This window comes from Pongo pygmaeus, chromosome 4 (genome assembly GCF_028885625.2).
Source record: "Pongo pygmaeus isolate AG05252 chromosome 4, NHGRI_mPonPyg2-v2.0_pri, whole genome shotgun sequence".
NCBI lineage: Eukaryota > Metazoa > Chordata > Mammalia > Primates > Hominidae > Pongo > Pongo pygmaeus.
In genome coordinates this window covers 85194756-85222529 of record NC_072377.2, presented here as the reverse complement: position 1 = coordinate 85222529, position 27774 = coordinate 85194756, and the positions used below count along the sequence as shown (strand labels likewise).

The 27774-nt window shown below is 35.9% G+C and overlaps 1 protein-coding gene across 25 annotated transcripts in view; it reads left to right on the top strand.

Moving 5' to 3' along the window:
- Positions 1-27774, top strand: part of SSBP2 (single stranded DNA binding protein 2) — a 336920-nt gene that overhangs the window by 252425 nt on the left and 56721 nt on the right. For 20 of the 25 annotated variants that reach the window (XM_063665469.1, XM_063665468.1, XM_063665465.1 and 17 more), the window contains one exon: positions 16248-16307. The exons of the other annotated variants lie outside the window; for them this stretch is intronic. In XM_063665469.1, the coding sequence (XP_063521539.1) occupies positions 16254-16307 (54 nt within the window). In that variant the 5' untranslated portion in view covers positions 16248-16253. The remainder of the gene's footprint in view (positions 1-16247; positions 16308-27774) is intronic. 25 annotated transcript variants of the gene reach the window in all.

Here is a 27774-nt window from a genome sequence, read left to right as displayed (position 1 = left end):
ATTAAAAAAAAATTTATATAGAGAGGAAATTGTAAATATGCAAAGGCTATTTATAACACAATTTAGTTTTTATTTTAGTATTGGTTACAGAAACAAAAATGCTCCACATTCTTTGGGGAATTAAAGATAAGGAACAGGCATTTAAATATACTATTAATTACATATTTAGGGGGAATAGATTTGTCTTAAGCATATATTAGAAAGACTTTAGCTTTTTAAAAGAATAACTTATTACTAGGTAGTGTTCAGGAACAATTTGTCTTATGTTCTATATCAGGGGTCAACAGAATTTTTCTGTGAAAGGCCAGATAGAAAATATTTTAGGCTTTGCAGGTCACACGGTCTCTCACAGCCACTCAACTGGGTTGTAGCATAAAAGCAACCATAGACATTATGTAAATTAAAGAGCATGGCTGTGTTTCAGTAAAACTTCACTTACAAAAAAAAAAAAAACAGGTGGTGGGCAATATTTGGCCTGTGAGCCATAATTTGCCTACTTCTATTCTACATGAATGTGATAAAAGGTAGCCTATGAGAGATCCAAAGGGTAAGGACCAGCGTTTCTCTAAGGGGGTTCTGTGGAATACTAATACGAGAGTCCTGGGAGCCACCCAACTCTTAGGGGACTAGAATTCTTGGGGGTAGGGAGTATGGGGCCACAAATCCTTTGGTTTTTGTTATGGTTTTGTTGTTTATTTTGTTTTTAACAGATGAGTCTTACAAACTAAAATTTGAGGATCACTGGCTAAGATTGTCAATGATATTTAGCAACAAATATTGCCCCCCTGCCATTCATACCAGAGTCACTACAGTGAACAAGATAAATAGAAATTCTTGTCTTCATAGAACTTAGTCTACTAAGGGAAACTGAGCAAAATAAATAACTATTTTAAAATATATGATATGTTAGTTGTGATAAGGGCTAGGGAGAAAAATGAAACAGAAAAGGAAACTAGGCAGCATTGCAAAAGTTTTGGACAGGGTGGCCAGAAAAGGGCTCATCAAAAAGATGTATTTGAGTAAAGACCTGAAGGAAGAGAGGGAACAAACCATGTCATATCTGAGGGAAAAGTGCTCTAGGTTAAGGGACAAGCAAGTGCAAAGGCCTCCAGTTCAAAGCATGACTGGTTTTTTCAAGGGACAGTAAGATAGTCTGGCTAGATAAAGTAGAGCGTCAGCTGGGGAGAATTGTGAGATAGGAAGTCATAGATAACAGAAATCCAAGTCAAGTAGAACCTTGTAGGTTGTTGTAGGGACTTTGGATTTTCCTCTGAGTGGAGGGTTTTAACAGCATCATTCTGGCTGCACATAGAGATTAGTCTGTTAGAGGAAAGTGTGGAAACAAGGAGAGCAGTTTGCATGTCGTTGCAAAATTTTGACAAGAGATTATTATGCCACCAAGGAGCTAGCAGTGGTGAGAAGTAATTAGATTATATATTTTGATACTAGAGCCAACAGATTTGTTTTTTCTTTTATTTTAGATTCAGGGGTACATGTGTTGGTTTGTTACATAAGCAAACTCGTGTCGCAGGGGTTTGTTGTACAGATTTTTGTTACCCAGATTCTAAGCCTGATACCCAATATTTATTTTTTTTCTGATCTTTTTCCTCCTCCCACCTTCCACCCTCAAGTAGGCCCCAGTATCTGTTCTTCCCTCTTTGGGTCCATGAGTTCTCATCATTTAGCTCCCATTTATAGGGGAGAATATGTGATGTTTGTTTTTCTGTTTCTGCATTAGCTTGCTAAGGATAATGGCCTCCAGCTCTATCCATGTTCCTGCAAAAGACATGATCTCATTCTTTCTTTTTAATGGCTGCATAGTATTTCATGGTGTATATGTACCACATTTTCTTTATCCAGTCTGTCATTAATGGGCATTTAGGTTAATTCCCTGTTTTTGCTATTGTGCATAGTACTGCTGTGAACATGCAAGTACATGTGTCTTTATGGTAGAATAGTTTATATTTCTTTGGGTATGTACCCAGTAACAGGATTGCTAGTTGAATAGTAGTTCTGTTTTTAGCTCTTTGAGGAATTGCCATAGTGCTTTCCACAATGGTTGCACTAATTTGCACTCCCACCAACAGGGTGTAAGTGTTCCTTTTTCTCTGCAACCTTGCCAGCATCTGTTTTTTGTTTTGTTTTGTTTTTTGAGATGGAGTCTCGCTCTGTCGCCCAGGCTGGAGTGCAGTGGTGTGATCTCGGCTCATTGCAACCTCCCCCTCCCGGGTTCAAGCGATTCTCCTGCCTCAGCCTCCTGAGTAGCTGAGATTACAGGCATGCACCACCACACCCAGCTAATTTTTTGTATTTTTAGTTGAGATGGGGTTTCACTGTGTTAGCCAGGTTGGTCTTGATCTCCTGACCTCATGATCCGCCCGCCTTAGTCTCCAAAAGTGCTAGGATTACAGGCATGAGCCACCGCGCCCAGCTGCATCTGTTATTTTTTGACATTTTAATAATAGCCATTCTGACTGGTGTGAGATGGTATCTCATTGTGGTTTTGACTTGCATTTCTCTAATGATCAGTGATGAGCTTTTTTTTCATATGCTTGCTGGCCACATGTATGTCTTCTTCTGAAAAGTGTTTGTCTATGTCCTTTGCCCACTTTTTAATGGGGTTGTTTGTTTTTCATTGTAATCTTGTATAAGTGCCTTATATTAATAGTTGCTGGTGGATATTAGACCTTTGTCAGATGTATAGTTTGCAAATATTTTCTCCCATTCTATAGGTCGTCTGTTTACTCTTTTGATAGTTTCTTCTGCTGTGCAGAAGCTCTTACATTTAATTAGATGCCATTTGTCAATTTTGATCCAACGGATTTTGATGATAGTTTGGATATGTGTTGGCAAGATAAAGAGGCAAGTCCAGGATGAATGCAAGGCTTTTGTCCTATGCAGCTGGAAGAATGGAGTTGATGTTTACTGATGTGTCTAAAACTTCAAGAGGAGGTATGAGATGGAATTATCAGAAGCTTAATTGTGAACTTGTTAAGATTGAGATGGCTGTTAGACATGCAAGAGTTTTTGAGTAGGGAACAAGATGTGAGAGGCTGGACTTTTATGTTTGAGGCTTGAGCTAGAGAGATAACTCTGAGAGTCACTAGCATATGGATTGGAATATATTTGAAGCTATGAGCCTGGATGACATCAACAAGATAGTGAGCATAGATGGAAACAAGAAGCTGTGCAATGATGGATCCCAGGACACTCTAACATTAAGAAATTAGGAAAATGAAGAGGAACCAGCCAAAAAGAGCAGCCCTTGAGACAGAAAGATAACCAGGCAAGGAAGTATGCTGGAAGCCAAATGAGGAAAATGCTTTGAGGAGGAGAAGAATGATCAGCTGCGTCCAATACTGCTGATAGGTCAAATTAGTCAATGGCTCACAGTTGACCATTGGATTTAACAACAAGGAAGTCATTAGTGGCCTTGTTCAATGAGGTGCTGGGGGTGAAAGCCTCATAAAAGTGAATCTAGGTTAAGCTGAGAAGAGAGAAATTGGAGGCAATGAGTATGGCCAACTCAAGGAGTTTTGCTTTAAAGGAAAGTGAAAAATGAGGCAGTAGCTGGAGGGAGAAGTCAAGGGAGGTCAGAGAAATGCTGCTAGGGGTGAAATATTGGCTCTTACAAACTATTTTGAGGAACAGAGAAAAAACAGCCCTATTGGCAACTGTGGGAAAAGAGTATCTGCTATTCCCATCCTCCCAAGCAATCGGGTACCATTTTCAGTATGAGAAACAACACCAGGGGGCAGGGCGCAGTGGCTCACACCTGTAATCCCAGCACTTTGGGAGGCCAAGGCGGGAGGATCACGAGGTCAGGAGATCGAGACCATCCTGGCTAACACGGTGAAACCCCGTCTCTACTAAAAATACAAAAACAAAATTAGCCGGGCGTAGTGGTGGGCGCCTATAGTCCCAGGTACTCAGGAGGCTGAGGTGAGAGAATGGCATGAACCCGAGAGGTGGAGCTTGCAGTGAACCCAGATCACGCCACTGCACTCCAGCCTGGGCAACAGAGCGAGACTCCATCTCAAAAAAAAAAAAAAAGGAAGAAAAAGAAACAACACCAGGGAATAGAGTAGTTGAATACCCTTTGTGCACAGTAAGATGCTTATCAAAAAAGAGTGAAGTATAATTAATTACTTGGAATGCCTGCAAATGTGAATACTACCTTCTCTATGTCATTTTTGTATTCTATAAATAATCTCTGACATCACAAATACCTCTGACATCCATTTGAATTTTTATCAGCCATTGTGTATATGTATTTAAGATGCATATATTTCAAAATGTATGCGTGTGTGTGTGTGTGTGTGTGTGTATATATATTTTTTTTTTTTTGAGATGGAGTCTCCCTCTGTCACCCAGGCTGGAGTACAGTGGTGCGATCTCAGCTCACCGCAACATCTGCCTCCCGGGTTCAAGCAACTCTCCTGCCTCAGCCTCCCAAGTAGCTAGGATTACAGGTGCCTGCCACCACACCCGGCTAATTTTTGTATTTTTACTAGAGACGGGGTTTCACCATGTTGGCCAGGCTGGTTTCAAACTCCTGACCTCAGGTGATCTCCCTGCCTTTACCTCCCAAAGTGCTGGGATTACAGGCATGAGCCACTGTGCCTGGCCTCAAGATGTATATTTTAAATGGGGATTCAGAAATAACTTTAATTTGTGCAATTTGAATTCTCATTTTGCTTATATTTATACTTTTAGCATTAGTCAAATTAGTAAGCTCTAGTTTCAAAACAGACTTCTTGGTGCAATAATAATTTCTCAGTTCTATAAAATGTGAAAATCTGGGCTGGGCACAGTGGCTTACGCCTGTAATCCCAGCACTTTGGGAGGCCGAGGCAGGCAGATCACAAGGTCAAGAGATCGAGACCATCCTGGCCAACATGGTGAAATCCCGTCTCTACTAAAAATACAAAAATTAGCTGGGCGTGGTGGCGTGCACCTATAATCCCAGCTACTCGGGAGACTGAGGCAGGAGAATCACCTGAACCCAGGAGGTGGAGGTTGCAGTGAGCCAAGATTGTGCCACCGTACTCCAGCCTGGCGACAGAGCGAGACTCCGTTCCAGCACTTTGAGAGGCCACGGCGGGAGGATCACAAGGTCAGGAGTTCGAGACCAGCTTGGTCAATATGGTGAAACTCCGTCTCTACTAAAAATACAAAAATTAGCTGGGCGTGATGGTGGGCGCCTGTAGTCCCAGCTACTTGGGAGGCTGAGGCAGGAGAATCGCTTGAACCCGGGAGGCAGAGGTTGTAGTGAGGCGAGATAGCGCCACTGTACTCCAGCCTGGGCAACAAAGCAAGACTTCATCTCAAAAAAAAAAATATGTTTTATAGAAACATCTTACATAGTTCAATACCATCTTACATAGTTCAGATATGAGTTGAGTGGCTTTAAGTATAAACTTCATGTCTATAAGTAACCAAATGAATATGCAAGTATTTTTTCATTCCTAAAGAAGTAAAAACATATATATAACCAGCCAGTTATATCAGAAGACCAAGCCCGTAGGCCAGTTTCTTTAACAAATGCTGTTATCTCTGCATGGAAATTTGAAAGGACTACCACTTAATCAGTAGAAACTTCCCAAGCATATCAAGATATCAGAAACTTAAGAACAAAATGCTGTGCTTTTTTGCAGTGTTACATTTAAATAAATTGAAGTACCTATCTTCCATACTTCATCTGGGGCAAGTTTACATGAAAGTAGGAATATAAAGCAGAGAAAAGGGAGACGAGGAATATTTTTGCATTCTTTAATGAAAAGTTCAGGTGATTTTTAAAAATTATTGTTTTAGCATCTTTTTGATTAAGTCAGCCTAATATTTTATCCTAAATTATAAATCTCAAATCTTTCTTTTCTTACCCAAACTGTTATTTTTTAAATATCAGTTAATCTGTCATTGTCATTTTAATCGGTACTAGGAGGCAGCACAGGAGCACAGTAGCTCCAGATACTTGCCTCACACCGAATTTTTCTGAATATAAATGGATTTAAACAAACTATTTAAAATTTTTATAGAATATTATGAAAACATTCACAGTTTATTAGACCAGCAGACAGCTTAGTCTCCCATTCACAATCCCACTGTCTGTTGCTACACACCTTTATCCAATGAGTACCTAGTAATGAAGACTTGAGGAAAAGTCTCATCTTCTTGAAAAGGCTCATAATGTCAGTGGCCAATATTGATGCTTAGACTAAATTCATGTAGAAGAATCAACTTATTTGTAACTCAGCTCTATTGGGTTAGCCTTGCCAAAATAACATCAAGGAAACTGGATCTGTCATTGCTTTACAGTTATTTTATGTGAGTTATTTTAATTAAGTGTTGATGATAGAATATCTAAGATGTATGGGAGATAAACTGCATACTTATGCTTATCAGCAGAATATGCCAGCATAAGTATGTCATCTTGTGAGCTAAATTAGTTTAGTACTAGTTGGAATTAAAATGTGTTAATCAGGAATGTCTTATCCACTGGGGTGTCAGTAATGTCTGATGGAGATGTTCATGAAAAACAGAAAGGAAACTAAACAAATTAAGATATATGAATTGTAAAGTAACTTTGACAAAATTCATTTGATGTATAATTTATGCATCATTACTTTTCTACAGAAAATGTATGAAGTATCTCATGGAATTATAAAAATAAAAATATGTGAACATTCTTAAATGAAAGATGGCTGAAATAAGGATGTCACAATACTCTAGTGATCTTTCAAAGTAATATTCTCAATATTATTTATTTAATACTTATTGATAGCACATGACTTCAAGAGAGTTAACACATTTAAGCTTAAAAAATGATTTGCTTGTAAGTAAAATATAGAATAGCAACATACAGAATAGAAATCTATATAGAGAAAATTATATATGGGAAAGATAATTAAATTAACTAAAAAAGGGCGCATCGTGAATAATAAATACTACTTTTTTAAAGAATGTTTATGCTTTTGGTTAAATCTTGTGGTAAATGTATTTTTATTACTTTTGCAGAACTATGAATAAATAATTTTACAGTTATTTTTATCATTTTCTAAAATTATGTTTTAGATTCTAGAATAGTTTTTATGTCATGGAATTTTGCCTTCAACAGAATTCAACACTGTTTCAAACAGTGCAAAGAAAGTATCAGAGGAAAGCATAAATACGTCTAAAGTCATGTTTACACAGGTCCAAGTAAGATAGATTTGGTATATATGTAGTTAATATAATTACTGAAGAGAACCCATATTTTTCCAGGCTGTATTTCACTTTGTACCTTGTGTTTTTCCCTAAATGTTGAGTAAAGAAAATTGCTTTTTGGCAAATAACCATTTTCTTACAGGTTTTTAATCTAAAGATGGTTATGTGCTAAAGACAATACAATATTAAGAAAGCAGAATGTTTTATGTTTTTACTCAAATGCTGAGCCTTTTCTTAATGGAAAGAAAATATTTCAACTAAAATATGTTGTTTCTGAGACCTGAAGATTATAGTTTTTAAAATATATTTCAACCTAAAACGTTAGGATCCCAGGTATAAATATGGCCTTATATAAGACACACCTGAGAGGCAAACTGCTATATAGAATTGTTAGCAGTTCTTGTGACTGGTGTATGCTTCAGAAAAAGATCAATAAGTTACCACGCTTTTCTTCCAAAATTGTATATAAATTAACCTGATATCCTTTTGTGCCAAATGGTTACTAAATACTGCTATTCTGTAAAACTACCTAAGACTCATTGTTTTCAACGTTATCACCCCAGAAACAGTAAGAGAAACCTGAAAGCAGGAGAGAATGAAAGGCCTTATTAGTCATCTAAATTATAAGTTCTCTTGTATACTGTTAGTATGGATATTTGGGGTCCCCAGCTCTTTGTTTTTTACTTACTCTTATTAGGACCTCTGGAAAATATAGTGTATCCTATTTAAGCAAGCAGGATTTCCTCCTCTAGACATACTTTATAAGCATTTTCTCATTAGACAACCAGATATGTTATACCAATAGTCTGATTTACTCTTTACCACATCAACGGATACTGCCTATTTTTAACAGGACAAATAAATTGGCCAGGTGAGATTTTATACAAGAGGACCAAGCTTTATTATATCTTTTGTGGGCTTTTAGTCTTCCATTAGGGTTGGTGATCATTTGGTCAATGGGCCAGCTACCGAACCAACCAAATATTTACTGAACATTTGCTTCATACATTCTCTCTTCGAATGTGCTAGCTGCTTTCTTCCATTCTTCATGAACCACTTTATAATGAACAGCTTTGTTATAATGACGATAGTTAATACCGTACCCATTTACCACCATTCTCTACCCATCCTCTACTATTCCCTTAAAAACACAAATAAATGGACTAAAGACTACATATATTATCAAAACTCCACCAAAAATGTTCCAGAAAAGAGAGATAGAGCTTTTGAAATTTATTTTATTTCAGTTGTTACATCTCTTTTTAGTCTGGTGAATCAAGAGCACACGCTAATTGGTGCTTTATGTGCAAATTAGCTTGCTTACCTGAAATACCACTACATTTTCACCTTTCATGTTTGAGTGGTAACTAAAGAATTCCACATTAAGTATTTAATAAATGGTTGCACAGTTGCTGAGGGCCTGAGAGAAAGTGCCACATCAAGCAATTTATTTATGTACCACACACTTCTTATGACCAACGGACCATAAAATGAGCCTGGTACATAAGTGTGTGTACCTGCCATTATTCTAAAGGTACTCCTATAGCAGGGTGTTACAAAGAAAAGAAGACTAAAATGGCAGTTAAGAAATTTGGTCTTCGGTTTTCTTTTACATAAAATAAGAAGGATGATGTAGTAAACTTTAAAAAGTTAAACTTCCTTCTTGAACATGTTTCTAAAAGGCATATTCAAATAAAATTGCATAAGTAATATTTTATTATATATGTATAACACAGAACTTGCAAAACTTCAAATGAGTAATTTTTGTGAAGTAAGAAGTCTTTTGTTAAGTAAATGGTCACTTGCTAAATTGTTTTATAAGTTTATATTTTCTTAAACCTGGTAATTATATATTTCTTACAGTCATTTAAAAAGTTTTGGCCAGGTGCTGTGGCTCACACCTGTAATCCCAGTATTTTGGGAGGCCTAAGCAGGCAGATCACCTAAGGTCAGGAGTTCGAGACCAACCTGGCCAACATGGTGAAACGTTGTCCCTACTAAAAATACAAAAATTAGCCAGACGTGGTGGCACATGCCTGTAGTCCCAGCTACTCAGGAGACTGAGGCAGGAGAATCACTTGAACTCAGGAGGCAGAGGTTGCAGTGAGCCGAGATTGTGCCACTGCACTTCAGCTTGGGCAACAGAGTGAGACTCCATCTCAAAAAAAAAAAAAAAGTTTTAAAGCTTCTAGGTTTTCAAATTTGGAAGCTAATTTCACATGAATAATTTTATCCTCAAAAAAGTCCAAAGTTACTTTAAATTAGATAAGTCCTGTATAATTGTGTGTTTTGGAATTGTACCTCAGACTTATAAGTTTTCTGACATGTAAACTGTCCTAAATGTTAATTCGTTCATTCTAAGGAAATTAGTGTTATTCTTTTCTTCATCACTGATTGTTCTAAATTGTGATCATAAAATAAAAGATAGAATATAGAAAATGCTTAGCAATTGACATTTTAGAGGGATTTTTTACTTTTTAATGATTTTTAATTTTCTTTGTTATTAATTTATACTGAAAGACTAAGATTTAAAGAACTTTTAAAGCCAAGATGAGATATAATGAGATACAAGGTGAGCTATAATGAGATATAAGGTAAGATATAATGAGATATAAGGTGATTTATATATTGCTACATCAATTTTAGGTATGCTAAGAAATGCTGGCCTTATTTTAACAATTAATTATCTTGACATTAAGATAGTTGTTGCTCTGATAGTATTTTGTATTCTTTCCTCTAAAGTACAGTTCGTTCATATCGGAGTATATGTTATACCACAGTGTACTAAATCCTCTGTGATAAGTGGTATAAATAAAGTGTTGATGAAGTAGGGGTAATGGAGCCTATAGAAATTCTTTAAAGCGAAAGGAGTGTTTCAAAACTGGCCCTTGGGGAATTAATTTACTTGGCAGAGAAAGGCGAGTACAGCATAATCTCCAGGAACAGAGAATATTCTGGTGTTGGGGAATCATATTTATATGGAATTTTTACATTCTATTGACAATGTTAGAAAATAATAACAAAATTAACATTTGAGCAATGTGTCATTTAAGATGTACAGTTTTATCATTTATATCTTAAAAGCAGTTAGGGCTTAAAATAGTTTGTATCACCAGGAATTTCAGGTAAATAACTTATAAAACGGTTTCATTAAGGGGCCTGGGACCTTCAAAAACAAATGACTTCGACTGAGGGATCTACCTTTAACTAATATGAAGATGAGAAAGAGCTGGTTCCTTCTAATTCTTAGGGAATTGAGATAAAAAGCTAAGGGCTTATGAAAGATCAAAATAAGGGGAGGGGAAACTACTGCTTTTGTGCTAGCAGAAAGGACAAGAAATAAGGGAAAATCTCTCTTTTAGGAAACTAGAAGTCTAAAATTCCATGAATAATTCCTGATATAATAGAAAAATAATTATTTAAAACATAATGGCATTCATTCTGAAGTAAATTATGATTCTAAGTGGTGTAATTTTATCTCCAAAAGACTACTTGGAGGAAATGAGGTGAACATTTGGTTTGTGTTTCTATTAGAGTATATTTTTTTCATTTTGTCACCAAATATATTTATTGATTTTCTTGGCTTGTATATACTTTTATTTCTTCTACTTTGGGTTATTCCATTTATTTTAGACTGTTTTAGTTTAGGCTGCTATAATAAAATGCCATAGATGAGGAAGTTTAATCAACAGAAATTTATTCTTTGGAGTTCCAAAGGCTGGGATGTCCAAGATCAAGGTGCCAGCCAATTTGACTCCTGGAGAGGACCCTCCTCCTGGCTTGCAGATGGCCATAATGCTCACATGGCAGAAAGAAAGAGATCATCTCTCTTGTGCCTCTTTTTATAGGAGTACTAATCCCATTCATGAAGGCTCCACCTTCATGACTTAATTACTTCTCAAAGGTCCCACCTCCAAATGCCATCACGTTGGAGATTAGGATTTCAATATATGAATTTTATGCAGACATAAACATTCAGTCCACAGCATACACAGATCACTAGAACATGTAGAAATGAGAATTTATACCTATAAATGTAGTTTCCATATGTCAGAGTACTAACTATGCTACCCAATTTCTCTTATAAAGTAAATAAGCTTATCTTATGAGTTTTTCCTAATTTTGAAACTTTTTTAAAAGCATAGCCTTGATCTTCAGTATTCATAGCACTACATGTTCTATCAAATAGGGATGATGTAATATGACTTTTGAGGAAAGACACCAGATTGAAATATTATTATCCCTGGGTTTTCATTGATACTCGCCATTTGGTGAAGAGAACATTCTATTTGTCTCAGATTAGTGGACTGATGTAGAAAAGAATTTTTATAGAAAATTGTTTCTCCTATTAATTACAAGACTGTGAACCTTGAAAAATCCTAATCAGAGGGCAGTCATTTTTATCTTCCTTGTTCACTGATATATCTAGCCACTTACAACAGTGTCTTTGTGGGTGTTTAATAAATATTTGATGAGCAGGACATGATGGTTCATACCTGTAATTCCAGCACTTTGGGAAGTCAAGGCAGGAGAATCACTTGAGCCCAGGAGTTTGAGACCAGCCTGGGCAGCAGAGCGAGACCCCATCTCTACAATTTTTTTTTTTTTTTTTGAGATGGAGTCTCACCCTGTCACCCAGGCTGGAATGCAATGGCATGGTCTTGGCTCACTGCAACCCCTGCCTCCCAGGTTCAAGCAATTCTCCTGCCTCAGCCTCCCAAGTAGCTGGGACTACAGGCGCATGCCACCACATCTGGCTAATTTTTTGTGTTTTTTACTAGAGATAGGGTTTCACTATGTTGGCCAGGATGGCCTTGAACTCCTGACCTCATGATCCGCCCACCTTGGCCTCCCAAAGTATTGGGATTACAGGTGTGAGTCACCAAGCCCGGCCTGCAATTTTTTTTTTTTAATACTCAGGTGTGGTGTTGTGTACCACACCTGTAGTCCCAGCTACTCAGGAGGCTGAGGTGGAAGGATTACTTGAGCCTGGGAGGTTGAGGCTGCAGGGAGCCATGATCATGGCACTGCACTCCAGCCTGGACAATGGAGCAAGACCCTGTTTATCTATCTATCTATCTGTCTATCTATCTATCTATCTGTTTTCTTCATTCAAATATATATATATGTTTTTGAATATATATATATGTTTTTGAATGAACAAATTTCTACCATACTTTCTCATTGATAAGTGTAGCTTTTTTATTCTCCTAATTGACCTTTAATCTGACACAACAAAGAGGACTGTTGTGTTTTGGGATATTTAATCTTTAGGTTTTTCTTTTTCTCTATGAAGCATGGTAATAATTTTCTTTAGCTCCTTGATGAAAATGGTTTGTGCCTTAGGAACATATGCCTTTATCCCCACTCCCTGCCTCACCCACACACACACTTCAAATATTTATAGCTATCTACATTATACTAATCTTTATATTTAAATGTAATACTAAAAATAATTAACACAGAATCATTGGTTCCTTATTTTAAAAGGGACTTTAGAAGTCACCTGGTTTAACTTTCTCATTTTAAGGTTGAGAAAACTAAAGCCCTGAAAGGTGATTAGCTCAGGGACACTGCTAATTAATAGAGGTACAGAAACTAAAACCCAGGTCCTTGACTCCCAGTCGAATGTTATTTCCACACACGTTACAAATAATCCTTTCTGGGGAAGGCTTTTTTCCAGTTAAAACACTGATTCACCATCATGATACCTTCAAACAAGTATTTGTTACTCAAACTTAAAAAAAAAAAAAAAAGAATGTTACCCCAAACATAAAGAGTAAACACATTTCAAGAGCCAAACACTCTTTTCTGCCTGTTTTTTTTGTTTTGTTTTGTTTTGTTTTGAAAAAGGGTCTTGCTCTGTCACCCAGGCTGAAGTGCAGTGGCATGATCTCGGCTTACTGCAACCTCCGCCTCCTGGGTTCAAGCGATTCTCCTCCCTCAGCCTCCCAAGTAGCTCGGATTACAGGCGTGTGCCACCAAGCCCAGCTAATTTTTTTGTATTTTTGGTAAAGATAGGGTTTCATCATGTTGGCCAGGCTGGTCTCAAACTCCTGGCCTCAAGTGGTCTGCCCACCTCGGCCTCCCAAAGTGCTGGGATTACAGGCATGAGCCACCTCGCCCAGCCCAAAGACTCTTGAAGAACCTGTTCTTCTCAGATTGCTAAAGCAGGGAATACTGACATGTCCGTCAATAGATATAATTTATGTTAGCATAATCTCTTGGACAGATTAGCATTTTACCGTAAAATAATTAAAATTGGGGTTAACATTTTGAATTTCATTTGAAAGCAAATTGACTTCTGAATAGTGAAGTACAGATACTAGTACAGATTATTCTCAGTTGCTAGTATGCAAACGCTTTTGGATTCTGTTGCTGTGTCTACGTAAGCTAATTCACTAGGCATTTGAGGACTTAGGTGGTTATCTAGATAACTTAAGGTAAGGATCAATCTGAATACTAAGCTGTATGTTATAACAGCACTAATTTTGTGTTAAAAATACTTTAACCATAGTAATCTTATATTTCAGGTAAAAGTAGTAGTTTTTAGCTATATTAACCGATTGTTTTGTCTTTTTGTGCTTTAATTGTGTGAATAAGATTAGAGTTTACAAGTGGTTTTCTATTTCTTTTTTTTTTGGCCTCCAAAAAAACATACAAATTTGAACTTCTTAAAAGAGGACATATAAAAGAAATAAATTGACTAAAAACAGAATCTGTCTCTTTCTCTCGATCTCATTTTGTAGTAACCTCCAGGTTCCCAGCTAGCACATACACTGACCCTCCCTCACAGCAGCTCCTTCACAGGGCCTCAGTCAGGTAGGAAGGTATAGACAGTTCCATTAACATACACTCATTCACAATGCCATCCATTTGGGGAAAAAAAAACTCTCCTTTCACATATGCCACTAAATAAACACTATATCATCTTCTTACATTCAGATCAACACGCAAATCTCAAGTGTTCTTCTATTTCAAGTGAGGAACTTCTAAATATTTATCTCAACATTTGGTATTTAGTAATATTTTTCACATAATTTTACCTTGTATTCTACCTCAAAGTGGTTGTATTACAGACAAAAATTATTAGTAACCCATTTTTATGTCTCCACGTTTCAAAAACTAAATTGATACTATATTTTGAATTAATGACTATGTCATAAAACATCATTTTGTAAAAGAAAGACAGCCATTATAAAACCAATGACACAATATTTATTAAATTTTTTAAATGAGTCCAGAGTTAAAAAGAGAGCTTCATAGGTGAAATTAGGTGATTTATAAAGGAAAGAGAAAATAACAGAGGGAGTGTGAATATTAGAATAAGCTTCTAGTTGACAGTACATAACTAACTTATCCAATTTATGGTAGAGTTTCAAAATGATAAATGAGAGACAACTTTAATCAAATATGTGAAAACTAAACATTTTTTAAATCAACTTTGTTAAAATTGGAAAATCTACTTAAGTTTTATCAGCTGGAGGTGACAATACTACCTGAATAATCTACTCTTTCTGTCCATATAAAATGAACTGGTGGAAGTACTTTTACATATAAGAACACAGTGAACAAAAAGTCAAATTGCTCACTTAATTGTGAAGCTCCTTTTGTTGGTTTGTCAGACTCTGCAAAAGATACTATAGGAAAAATCTATACAGCATTAATTAGGATTTTATTTTTTAGAGGCTCCTTTTAAAACAGCTCTGGAAAACTTGAGTAGCCATGTCCTCCAAGCCTAATTTCTAAAAATATTTGTAGAAAATACATTCTACATGTAGGATTTAATTCTGTAATGCACTGTAAATGATTTCCCCAAACCTTGTCTACTTGCTATATATTACTACTTAATTCATATTAATTCATTCTTAATATCTTAATAACATTCAACCCGTTAGATTTGATATTTGCTTATATTACATGTAAGGAACATCTTACATTTAGGTAATTATATGTTGAGATGTAATTAAACAAAATTATAATTTTTCTGTTGTTTCTAGAAAAATAAATAAAAAATCAAATTTTAAATAATTTAATAAACTTATAAAATTTTGGTGCCTAAGTCTGGGTGATCAAACATAGTCTCTTTTTACCTAAACATTTCACTAAAATGTTGCTTTTAGGATACTTTTCAGACAGTTTCCAGACTGACAGATTCAGTACATCTTAGGAGCCTCTAACTCATCCAGCAACATAAATTAACTTGACTTTTAATATAAGATCATTTTTTTCTTTTGTTAAAAATATATGCTTCATAATCAGCTAGGGTCAAAATATGCAAAGAAATTTCAACTTTAAAATTTGTAGTCAATTTTTTTTTTTTTTAAGAAATGAAACATTACTGTGTTGCCTGGAGTGCAGTGGCTGTTCACAGGCATGGTCATCATGCACCACAGCCTCTAACTGTTGAGCTCAAGCAGTCCTTTGGCCTCAGTCTCCCAAGTAGGTGGGACTATAGGTGTGTCCCGCCACACCCACAGAGTCCATTTTGAACTATAAGAAACCCATGATGAGGAAAAGCCAAAGCTTTTTTGACTACAAATGACCCTTGGAAAAGAAATTTATTTATCATTTTAAACAAAGCTATAAAAGATGAAATTTGGCAATTTTAAAATTACTAAAGGAATTGATAACCAAACCAAACAATTCCATCAGAAGTATCTATTTAGAACATAATAACATAGGCAGTAAGCTGCCTCCAGAGGTCCTTTTTAAGATTAAATTGCCTGCTTCTCTACCTTATTTTTTGCCACTAGATATTATTGCCTTAATAATTCACATTTTTAAAAGTTTTTGCTGTAGTTACTTTAGCCAGCTTTTATGTTTTTACATTTTCTTTGGAAAATTTTCTAGATATTCTACAAAATAAGTAATGGGATGGTAATTTTTCTTAAAAGCATTTATTATGCTGAAAGCAGCCCAAAGTACATTGATTTGTGATTGGATTAATTCTAAAATTTTTTTAAGTAATTTATTTTCAGATCTGTATTTTACATTGTACTGTTTTTTGTTTTGTTTGTTTATTTGTTTTACTTCAATAGCCTTTTATGTCACCTCGGTACCCTGGAGGTCCAAGGCCCCCACTGAGGATACCTAATCAGGTAAGATTTATGTGCTATTTAAGTTTTTTGTAAGAATCAAAGATCTTGAAAATGTCACATATATTTATCATCCTATAAAAATATGAAATGCTCCTTTTTCTGTCCCATTTAATGCTATTTCTAGTCGTATATCATCTGCTTCAAGGGTTGGCAAACTACAGCTCATAAGCTAGCTATTTTTTGTAAATAAAGTTTTATTGAAAAACATCCACACAGATCCATTTCTGTATTGTCTGTGACTACTTTTACACTACAATATAGATTTAAGTGGTCATGGCAGAGACCATATGTGGCTGGCAACCCTAAAATATTTACTATTTGGATCTTTACAGAAAAAAGTTTGCCCATTCTTGGAGTCTACCTTATACTTTGAACCTAATTTTTAAAACTTATGTAATTTTGGCAAATGCTGATTATCCTCCTGTTTAAAGAATGGCAATAAAGACAAAAAACCAAACACCACATGTTCTGACTCATAGGTGGGACTTGAACAATGAGAACACATGGACACAGGAAGGGGAACATCACACACCAGGGACTGTTGTGGGGTGGGGGGAGGGGGGAAGGGATAGCATTAGGAGATACACTTAATGCTAAATAACGAATTAATAAGTGCAGCACACCAACATGGCACATGTATACATATGTAACAAACCTGCACGTTGTGCACATGTACCCTAAAACTTAAAGCATAATAATAATAATAAAAAAAAATAGCAAAGGACCTGAATTGGTATTTTCCAAAGAAGATATTAAAATGGCCAACAGGTATAGTGTATGAAAAGGTGCTCAATATCACTAATCATAAGGAAATGCAAATCCAAATCACAATGAGATATCACCGCACAGCTGTAAGGATGGCTATTATCAAAAAGACAAGAGGTAACAAGTGTTACCAAGTATGTAAAGAAAAGGGAACTTTTGTACACTGTTGCTGGGAAAGTAAACTGGTACAGCCATTATGGAAAACAGTATGGAGATTCCTCAAAAAATTAAAAATTGAACTACCACACAATACAGCAATCCCATTTCACGGTATATATTCAAAGGAAATGAAATCAGTATCTTGAAGGAATATCTGCATTCCCATGTTCATTACAGCATTACTCAAAATAGCCAAAATATGGAATAAACCTAACTGTTTATCGGTGAATGAATGGATATAAAAAATGTGGGGGGTGTGTGTGTATATATATAATATATATATAATATATAATATAATGTGTATATATATATTATTTGGCCATAAACAAGGAGGAAATACTGCCATTTGCAACAAAATGGATGAACCTAGAAGACATTAGCAATGAAATAAGTCAGACACAGAAAGAAAAATATTGCATGATCTCACTTATATGTAAAATCTTAAAAGGTCAAACTCATAGAAGCTGAATAGAGCAGTGGTTGCCAGAGGCTAGAAAGTCAGGGAAATAGGAAGGTGTTGATCAAAGGGCATAAATTTTCGGTTTTAAGATGAACAAGTTCTGGGAATCTAGAATAAAGCATGAGTGGTGATGGATGTGTTATAATTTGATTATGATAATCATTATATAATGTATAGGTATGTCAAATCATCACATTGTACAACTTAAATATATAGAATCTTTGTTAATGAAATATTTTTTAAAAAATAAAGTTTAATAATATTTAAAAAAAGAATGGCAATAAAATTTTCCACGAACATACTTTTGTTTACTTTCATATAATATGGTTTCAATATCATGACTCTAGCATTCATACAAATTTTATCCAATTATAATGGCAGGTTAGGCAAATAATTAGCTGCTTCTAGAAGAGATAGATCTGTTAATAAATATTTAACAATAAAATCTTCCAACATTTTAATCTACAAGAGCTCTAAAATTTCATGTTTTGTTCTCAAATAGCTTTTTATTAATATCGTAAGTATTTGCTGAAGAGAATAAAATACAATTTTTACTCACAAAGAGTTTGTAGTTTAGTTTTAGGATAAGACACTGTGTATGTATATAACCCAAGAAGAAATTAAATGCTTAACACTATGGAATACTTGTGTCAAGATAATCATCTTGTCACTTTCTCTAATTCTGTTGTTTGTATACCTAGCTTTATCCCATGTTTAAAGTAAACCCTGTTATTACAATAAGTTCTCTTTTTCATTCATACTCTCCATTTCCACTTTCTTCGCTAGCAAAAATGGAAAAAGAAAGTTAAAATTACTAATTTACTTGATGGCAGCAGAATTCTGCTTCTCCTCTCCTAACTCTTACTGAAATTATGCTATCTTTGAGATGTCTCAATCTGCTGGTGCTCTCTGCTTCTAGTGCACAGCAGAAAGTGCCAGCACCCAGATTCACCCCCAGGGGAGAACTTTCAGTAGGAAGCAGTGCTGGATCATCTCATGATAACAGTGCTTGGCAGTCTTCCTCACATTAACAGCTGGAGCATTTTTGTCCTATAGACCGAATCTGCATTCAGTACGTCAGGCCAGGGGAAGATGGCATAAAATAGGAAAGAGAAGTGCACAGATGCCAAGTGTTACAACATACGGGAATTTTATTTTCTCTGTGGGTAAACCTGTATATATTGACAGTCAGATCTACTTATATAGGTGCCTGAGTCTTTTAAATTTCTTTTTAAAGAAATGTGCATCTCTTATTGGAGGCAGGCTTCATGGTTTTTTAGACATTCTGTCCATAGCTTTGTATATTATATAAGTCTAGGAAGTTCCTAAAAATCTGAACTAGGGAAATGTAAAATTCTAGTATAAGTGTGTTATTAGAATTTTTGACCTCATATTGTATATCAATGTTGAAAATGTGATAAAATTGTTGGAATTGTATTCAAGTGACATTATTGAAATCCCTGCCATGTATAAGATACTATCCTAGGTTCCATATCCTAGGTTCCGTAGAGACTAACAAAATGAACACTTTCAAAACGAGGTTGGTGGTGGGAATGTAAAATTGTAAATCTAGTTTGTTGAAAAATTTTATGAACAGGTATTTAATGTCTTTGAATTTTCAGAAGAGACAGTTAAAAAGTTAAAGATAATAAAAAGTTTTTATATAGGCTCTGTTTCCTCAAGAATCATAAATAGTCTTTACCTAAATGTATTTTAAAACAATTGTACTCTTCTCTCAGGGATTCTTTTTGTCCATTCCCACCACCACTCCAGTGCACACACATACATACACATTTAGTTAACCTTCATTAATTCAAACAGCTGTCATCCAAACTTATAATAATTTACATTTATACTATTTTTTAAAAAACAGTTGTGTTAATAATATAAATAATATTGTTTTAGGAAATGTTTAACCTAGTTAGGAGCATGAACTTTTCAAGCATAAACACGGTTTCTCAATTTTGTTATGTAGTCATTAAAGTAGAATGGGCAAAACTATTTTTGGTGATTAATTGGAATTATGTAAATAAAAACACAAATGTGGCCAGGCGTGGTAGCTCACATCTGTAATCCCAGCGCTTCAGGAGGCTGAAGCAGGAGAATCGCCTGAGCCCAGGAGTTTGAGATCAGCCTGGGCAACATAGGAAGACCTGGTCTCTAAAAAATAAACAAATAATAAAATTTTAAAATCCACAAATGTGTTTATTTTTAAATTTAGTTTTCATGTTAATTGGTCATAAACTGATGACGTTATGTTTTATTAAGAGTTTGTATCTAAGGAAATAGAAATAGTAACCTCTTCAGTAGTGTTGACTAATCATTTTGAATATGTAAAAGACATCTCTTTAATAAACAGATTTTACTCAATTTGTAATTACTAATGATTAGACTACAGATTTAAATTTGAGTTCCCCTGAAACCATTTTTATGGTTCTGGATTAAATCCATAAGGGTATATGTTCTTTGTATGTGTACAGTACTGGGTATTGGAATATGATATAATGTCACTATGTTGTAAAAATATAGGAAGGGGTAATAATGTCTAAAATGATGAAAGGAAAATAAAATTACAAAACTGTGCAGTATAGCAGAGGATAAATATACATGACGAAATATGAAACATAGAAGTTAAATCTACAAAATATATTTGACTATACAATTTTACATTGGAATTGGTTCAGCTCTCAGAAGGGGTCTTTGGTATTGAAGCATCTATAACCTGGAACCGGGCAAGTCTTTATCCTTCTCATGGATGAAATATCCAATCAGAAAAAGTCACAGTATTCATTCAACACTATCTTGAGGAAATCAAGACAGCCAGAAATACAGATAATGTTAATGATATGAGTGACACACAAAATAATTTACCTATAGATCTATTGATCCTATAGAATTTAGAAACTTTATCCTCTGTTTCTTAAGATTCCTGAAACACTGTCAACAGATATATGGAATGAAAAACATTGTTAATTCTCTTGCCCATTTTGTACTCTGAAGTTGAATTTGGTATTCTACAAACACACTACATCTGACCGTTCTACAGAAATCTTCAGATATTTGTGCAATAATAGATGAGTGGTTAAATAAATTATGGTATATTGAAATGATGAAATAGTATGTACATATTAAAAATTATGTTATAGAATTAAATTTATTGAGATGATAAAATATTGTATCTGTTTAACATGTTAGTGATTAATGATTAAAAGTATAAAGTAGCCTCTTTCGCTGGTTTAGAATACCCCTTTCTATTATTGGGAGCTCATTATTTTTTATTTTTATGATAATTACACTAGCATATTTAAATTATTATTTCAAATCCAACAAGGCAAGATTAAAATATATTATTTTCTTATGACTTTGAATTTTGAGTTTATCCTGAGATATATATCTTTTTCTAGTTATGTTCTACCTTTGTAGGGAAAGAAAATTAACAAACAAATTTATTCTTATCCTTCTCAAACCAAGAAAATTTTGCATAGTGAATCGTATTCAGTCTTACCCAATTTAAGTTATAGTTTTATGGAGGTTTTATGATACAATTAAGTTATAGTTTTATGGAGGTTTTATGATACAATGTTCACTTCTTTTGCCAAAACATACCTCATTATCTTATAGTCATTTTGTCATAGATATACCCTTTTTGGATAAGTCAATACATAGAATACATTGCCATATATTTGGATAGAAATTTCGCAGGGCTATCCAAAATCACTCTCAGAAATATTGAATCATTCAACAGATACTTGTTGAGGTTTACTGTGTCCCAGGTACCATTCTAGATGTGGGGGAAGTACCATTCTAGATGTGGGGGATACATTGGTGAACAAACTAATGAAAATCTCTCTTGTGGAGCTGACATTCTAATGCAGCACTGCCCAATAGAACTTTCTGGGATGATGGAAATATTTTATACCTGCATTTATCATATGCAGTAGTTTTAGTACTTGAGCACTTGAGATAGGACTAGTGTGAGTGAAGAACTAAATTTTTAATTAAATTAATTTTAATAAAATTTAAATTGCATGTGGTAAAGAGCTTTTAATTTGAACAGCACAGTTGCAGTTGTTGAAATATAGAAAAAAGAAAAGTATAAATGTGTGTGTGTATATATATATATGTCAAATGGTGAGTTGTGCTATAGAGACAAACATCTTCCTACACTAAATTTAATATCTTTTGTGTTGATATTGTCGTTTTAGAGGAACAAAATGACAGTGGTGTTGAAAGGACCTAAATGCGTCCGGCATCTTAGGTCCAAAAGCCAGCAATGTATAACTTTGAGCAAGTCGCTTAGACTTTCTGGGTTTTCGTTTTCTTACCTGTAAAATAGGAGTGGATGTGGGTATTTCTAAAGGCTCTTCTAGTTCTGATATTTAATTATATCATTATGGGCCCATAAAAAATTTGGTACATCAAAATTGTTACTGAATTAAATCTTAAAGCTTTGAGAAATTCACCATTTTTTCAACATCAATGAGCATTTAGTCTCCATGAGTAAACTATATAATGGTAGTCAAGGAAATATACAGGCATACCTCATTTTACTATGCTTCACAGATATGTTTTTTACAAAATAAAGTTTTATGGCAACCCTGCATTGAGCAAGTCAGTAAGTGCCATTTAGCCAATAGCATGTGCTCACTTTGTGTCTCTGTGTTACGTTTTGGTAATTCTCATAATATTAAAAAATTTTTCATTATATCTCTTACAGTGATCACTGATTTTGATGTGACTATTGTAATTGTTTTGGGTTGCCACAAACCGTGCCCATACAAGACAGTGAACTTAATTCATAATTCTGTATGTTCTGACTGCTCCACCGACCAGCTACTCCCTGATCACTATTCCTCTCCTTGACTTCCCTATTCCCTGAGACACAACAGTATTGAAATCGGACCAACTGATAACCCTAAAATGGCCTCTAAGTGTTCAAGTGAAAAGAAGAGTCGCACATCGCTCACTTTAAATCAGAAGCTAAAAATGATTACATTTAGTGAGGAAGGCATGTCAAAAGCCAAGATAAGCCAAAAGCTAGGCCTCTTATGCCAAACAGCAATGTTAGGAATGCAAAGGAAAAGTTCTTGAAAGAATTGAAAGTGCTACTCCAGTGAACACAGAAATGATAAGAGAGCAAAACAGCCTTATTGCTGATGGAAGAAAGTTTTTATGGTCTGGACAGAAGATCAGACCAGCCACAATATTCCCTTAAGCCAAAGCCTAATCCAGAGTAAGGCCTTTAGTCTCTTCAGTTCTGTGAAGACTGAGAGAGCTGAGGAAGTTGCAGAAGAAAAGCCTGAGGGTGGCAGGCAGAGATTTGTTCATGAAGTTTAGGAAAGAAGCTGTCTCCAGAACATATACACGCAAGGTGAAGCTGCAAGTGCTGATGATTCTACTGCAGAAAGTAACCCAGAAAATCTAGCTAAGATAATTGATGAAGATGACTACACTAAACTGGTGGAAGAAGATGCCACCTAGAACTTTCATAGCCATAGTCAGTCGGTGCCTTCCTTTAGAGCTTTAAAGGACAGGCTGATTCTCTTATTAGGGGGTAATACAACTGGTGACCTTAAGTTGAAGCCAGTGCTCACGTACCATTCTGAAAAATCCTTGGTCCCTTAAAAGTTACTAAATCTGGCCAGGTACGTGGCTCACACCCGTAATCCCAGCACTCTGGGAGGCTGAGGCACATGGATAACTTGAGATCAAGAGTTCGAGACCAGCCTGGCCAACATGGTGAAACCCCATCTCTATCAAAAAATACAGAAAATTAGCTGGGCTTGGTGGCACACATCTGTAGTCCCAGCTACTCAGGAGGCTGAGGTGAGAGAATTGCTTGAACTCAGGATGCAGAGGTTGCAGTCAGCCAAGATTGCACCGCTGCACCCCAGCCTGGGCAACAGAGGGAGACCCTGTCTCAAAAAAAATTTTATACTAAATCTACTCTGTGTGTCTTTTATAAATGGAACAACAAAGCCTGCATGACAGTGCATCTTTTTTACAGTATGATTTACTGACTATTTTAAGCCCAGTGTGGAGACCTACTACTCAGAGAAAAAGATTCCTTTATTTTTTACTACTCCTTGATAACACATCTTATACCCAAGAGCTCTGATGCAGTTGTCCAAGATTAATGTTGTTTTCGTTAGTCTTGGACAACTGCATCAGAGTTCTTGGGTATAAGGTAACACAACATCCATTCTGTATCTCATGAATCAAGGAGTAATTTTACTTTCAGTTTTTTTTTTTGTTTTTTTTTTTAGATGTAGTTTCACTCTTGTCACCCAGGCTGGAGAGCAGTGGCGCAATCTCGGCTCACTGCAACCTCCACCTCCCAGGTTCAAGCGATTCTCCTGCTCAGCCTCCTGAGTAGCTGGGATTACAAGTGCCCGCCATCACACCCAGCTAATTTTTGTATTTTTAGTAGAGATGGGGTTTCACCATGTTGGCCAGGCTGGTCTCGAACTCCTGACCTCAGGTGATCCACCCACCTCGGCCTCCCAAAGTGTTGCGATTACAGGTGTGAGCCACCGCACCCATCCAGTTCTTACTATTTAAGAAATATATTCCATAAAGCTATAGCTGCCATCTGTAGTGATTTCTCTGATGAATCTGGGGAAAGTACATTGAAAACCTTCTGGAAATAATTCACCATTCTAAATGCCATGAAGTCCATTTGTGATTCATGGAAAGAGGTCAAAATACCAACATTAACAGGAGTTTGGAAGAAGCTGATTCAAACCCTTGTGGATGACTCTGAGAGGTTCAAGACCTGAATGAAGGAAGTCACTACAGATGTCATGAAAATAGAGGGAGAACTAGAATTACAAGTGGAGCCTGAAGATGTGACTGAATTGCCACACTCTCGTAATAAAACTTTGACAGATAAGGAGTTACTTCTCATGGATGAGCAAAAAAAATGGTTTCTTGATGTGGAATCTACTCTTTCCTGGTAAGGATGCTATGAACACTGCTGAAATGACAACAAAGGATTTAGAATTTTACATAAACTTAGTTTATAAAACAGCTTCAAGGTTTGAGAACATTGCCTCCAATTTTGAAAGAAGTTCTACTGTGGTATCAAATAGCATCACATGCTACAGAGAAATCAGTTGTGAAAGGAAGAGTCCATCGATGCAATAAACATTGTTATCTATTTTAAGAAACTGCCACAGCTGGCTGGGCACAGTGGCTCGCACCTGTAATCCCAACACTTTGGGAGGCCGAGGCGGGTGGATTGCTTGAGCCCAGGAGTTTGAGACCAGCCTGGGCAACATGATAAAACCCTGTCTCTATAAGAAATTGCCATAGCCATCCCAGCCTTCAGCAAACACCACCCTGATCAGTCAGCAGCCATCAAGACTTATACAAGCCAAAAAATTACAGCTAACTGAAGCCTCAGATGATTATTAGCATTTTTTACCAACAAAATATTTTTAAATTCAGGTATATGCATTGTGTTTTTAGACATAATGCTATTGCACACTTAATAGACTACAGTATGGTGTAAACAAAACATATTCACCGGGAAACCAAAAAATTCATATGACTCAATGTGATATTCACTTTTATTGCATGGTCTTGAGCTAAACCAGCAATATCTCTGAGGTGTGCCTGTACATCAGTTCATAAGTGCATAGAGGGTCTTGCCATTGAAGTTATGATGCATTCTTTGTGAACTAAATAATTCTTTTATGAAGCAGGCAGTTCCCCCATTTAATTATTTGTTTTAATAAATTTTTATACTATTTCATTTATTTTAAATCCCTGGGATTTAAGGCACATCTTTCAGAACTTTTGGAATATGTTAATCCAATCTTGAGCCCTGACACTGCTACTTGTGAATAGTATAACTATGGAAGACAGAAAATGGTGAAATTAGTGAAAATTAGTGAATGCCTAGGGCTGGTGAAGGATGCTGGTCATGGGGAATGGGAAATGACTGTAGGTGGGCAATGTTCTAACATTAGAAAATGGGCAAATTTTGTGGTATTTAAATCATGCATCAATAAAACCTTTTTAAAAATAGCATAACCATGGACAAATTAACAAATTAGTTACATATTAAACCTCGGTTTTTTATCATTAAAAAGGATGAATAATAATAACTTTATAAGATTGTTTAAACATTGAAAGAAATACTAAAGGACTTAGCACAATTCCTGGCGCAAATTCTTTGGCTCACAAGTGTGTATTACCATGGATATTTTGTTTGTTTTTATTAAGTACCCTCCTCATTAGTGTTATTTTTTTCTGCCAGTGTGTAGATCTTTTATAAAACAAAGAATGTGGCCGGGCACAGTGGCTCACACCTATAATCCCAGCAGTCTGGGGGGGCTGAGGTGGGTGGATCACTTGAGGTCAGGAGTTCAAGACCAGCCTGGTCCAAAATGGTGAAACCCTATCTCTACTAAAAATACACAAATTAGCCAGGCAAGGTAGTGGACGCCTGTGATCCCAGCTACTAAGGAGGCTGAGGCAGGAGAATCACTTGAACCTGGGAGGTGTAGGTTGCAGTGAGTGAAGATCACACCACTGCACTCCAGCCTGGGTGACAGAGGGAGACACTGTCTCAAAAAAAAACAAAAAAAAGAACAAAGAATGCATGCCAAAATTTGTGACTAGTTAAATGAATCCGAATGGAATACCTTTAACATGTTATAAATATAGAAATAATGTCACAGATGTATACATTTATCTGATATTAAAGGTTTAAAGAATGCAGTGATTACATCACTGTTGATGCGCAAAGCTACTATCTGGTCATCCCAAGGCTGATAAAAATGTTTTAAAAGTTAGAGACTTGACTTATTCTAAAAGACAAACAGTGATGAGTAAAGAGTTAAATTTAGATAAAAACACTCATTTTGAAAACCAATTTGATATTGGTTAAGACTTCTGTAAGATTATGCCATATTTTTAAGTGATGAACAGAAACAAGAAAGGCTTGTCAGTTGTTCTGATATTCCAAGATATACTAGAAACAGTAAAGTTTTGAAGAAAATGGTTGCCACCAGTGATAAAACATTATTGTCTATAATGAGACAGAAGTTAAGTGTCAAAGTTCAGAGTGTATAACTCTAACCATTTGGAGACTTAAAAAAAGCAAGAATCTGGCCAGGCATGGTGGTTTACACCTATAATCCCAGCACTTTGGGAGGCCAAGGCAGGAGGATCGCTTGAGGCTAGGAGTTCAAGACCTGCCTGAGCAACATAGTGAGACCCCATCTGTATAAAAAAATAAAAATAGGCCGGGTGCGGTGGCTCACACCTGTAAATCCCAACACTTTGGGAGGCTGAGATGGGCTGATCATGAGGTCAGGAGTTCAAGACCAGCCTGGCCAACATGGTGAAACCCCGACTACTAAAAATACAAAAATTAGCTGGGCACGGTGGTGGGCGCCCATAATCCCAGCTACTTGGGAGGCTGAGGCAGGAGAATCTCTTGAATCTGGCAGGTGGAAGTTGCAGTGAGCCGAGATTGCACCACTGCACTCCAGCCTGGGTGACAGAGTAAGACTCTGTCTCAGAAAAAAATAAATTAAAATAAAAAATTAGGCAGGTGTGGGGGCATGCATCTGTAGCCCCAGCTGCTCGGGAGGCTGCAGCAGAGGATAGCTTGAGACCAGGAATTTGTGGCTGCAGTGATCTATGATCACACCACTGCACTGCAGCCTGGGCAGCTGAGGGAGACCTTTTCTCTAAAAAATAAAAAAAAGTTAATTTTTTTAGAAAGTAAGAACTTTAAGTTCACAATTGAATATAATATCAATTAGTCATACATTTTTAGTCCTCCTCCTACATCATTTATTTATAACTTTTGACAGTGTTGCCTACTTTTTCCTTCTTGAAACTCTCCTTGGGCATTCTGAAATGTTGGTCTTAGTCTCCTTCCTGATTTCATGCCTATTCAGTTTCAGTTTCTTTTTTTACTTCTTGGTATTTTTAAAGAATTAAATCTTTTATCTTCATACTTCTCATTCTTTGAACTCTGTTTCATTCTTATGACTTTATCACTAATGATTCCTAAAATTGTCAGTCTAAACCCTATTCCTTTTATTCCCTCAATACACATTTATT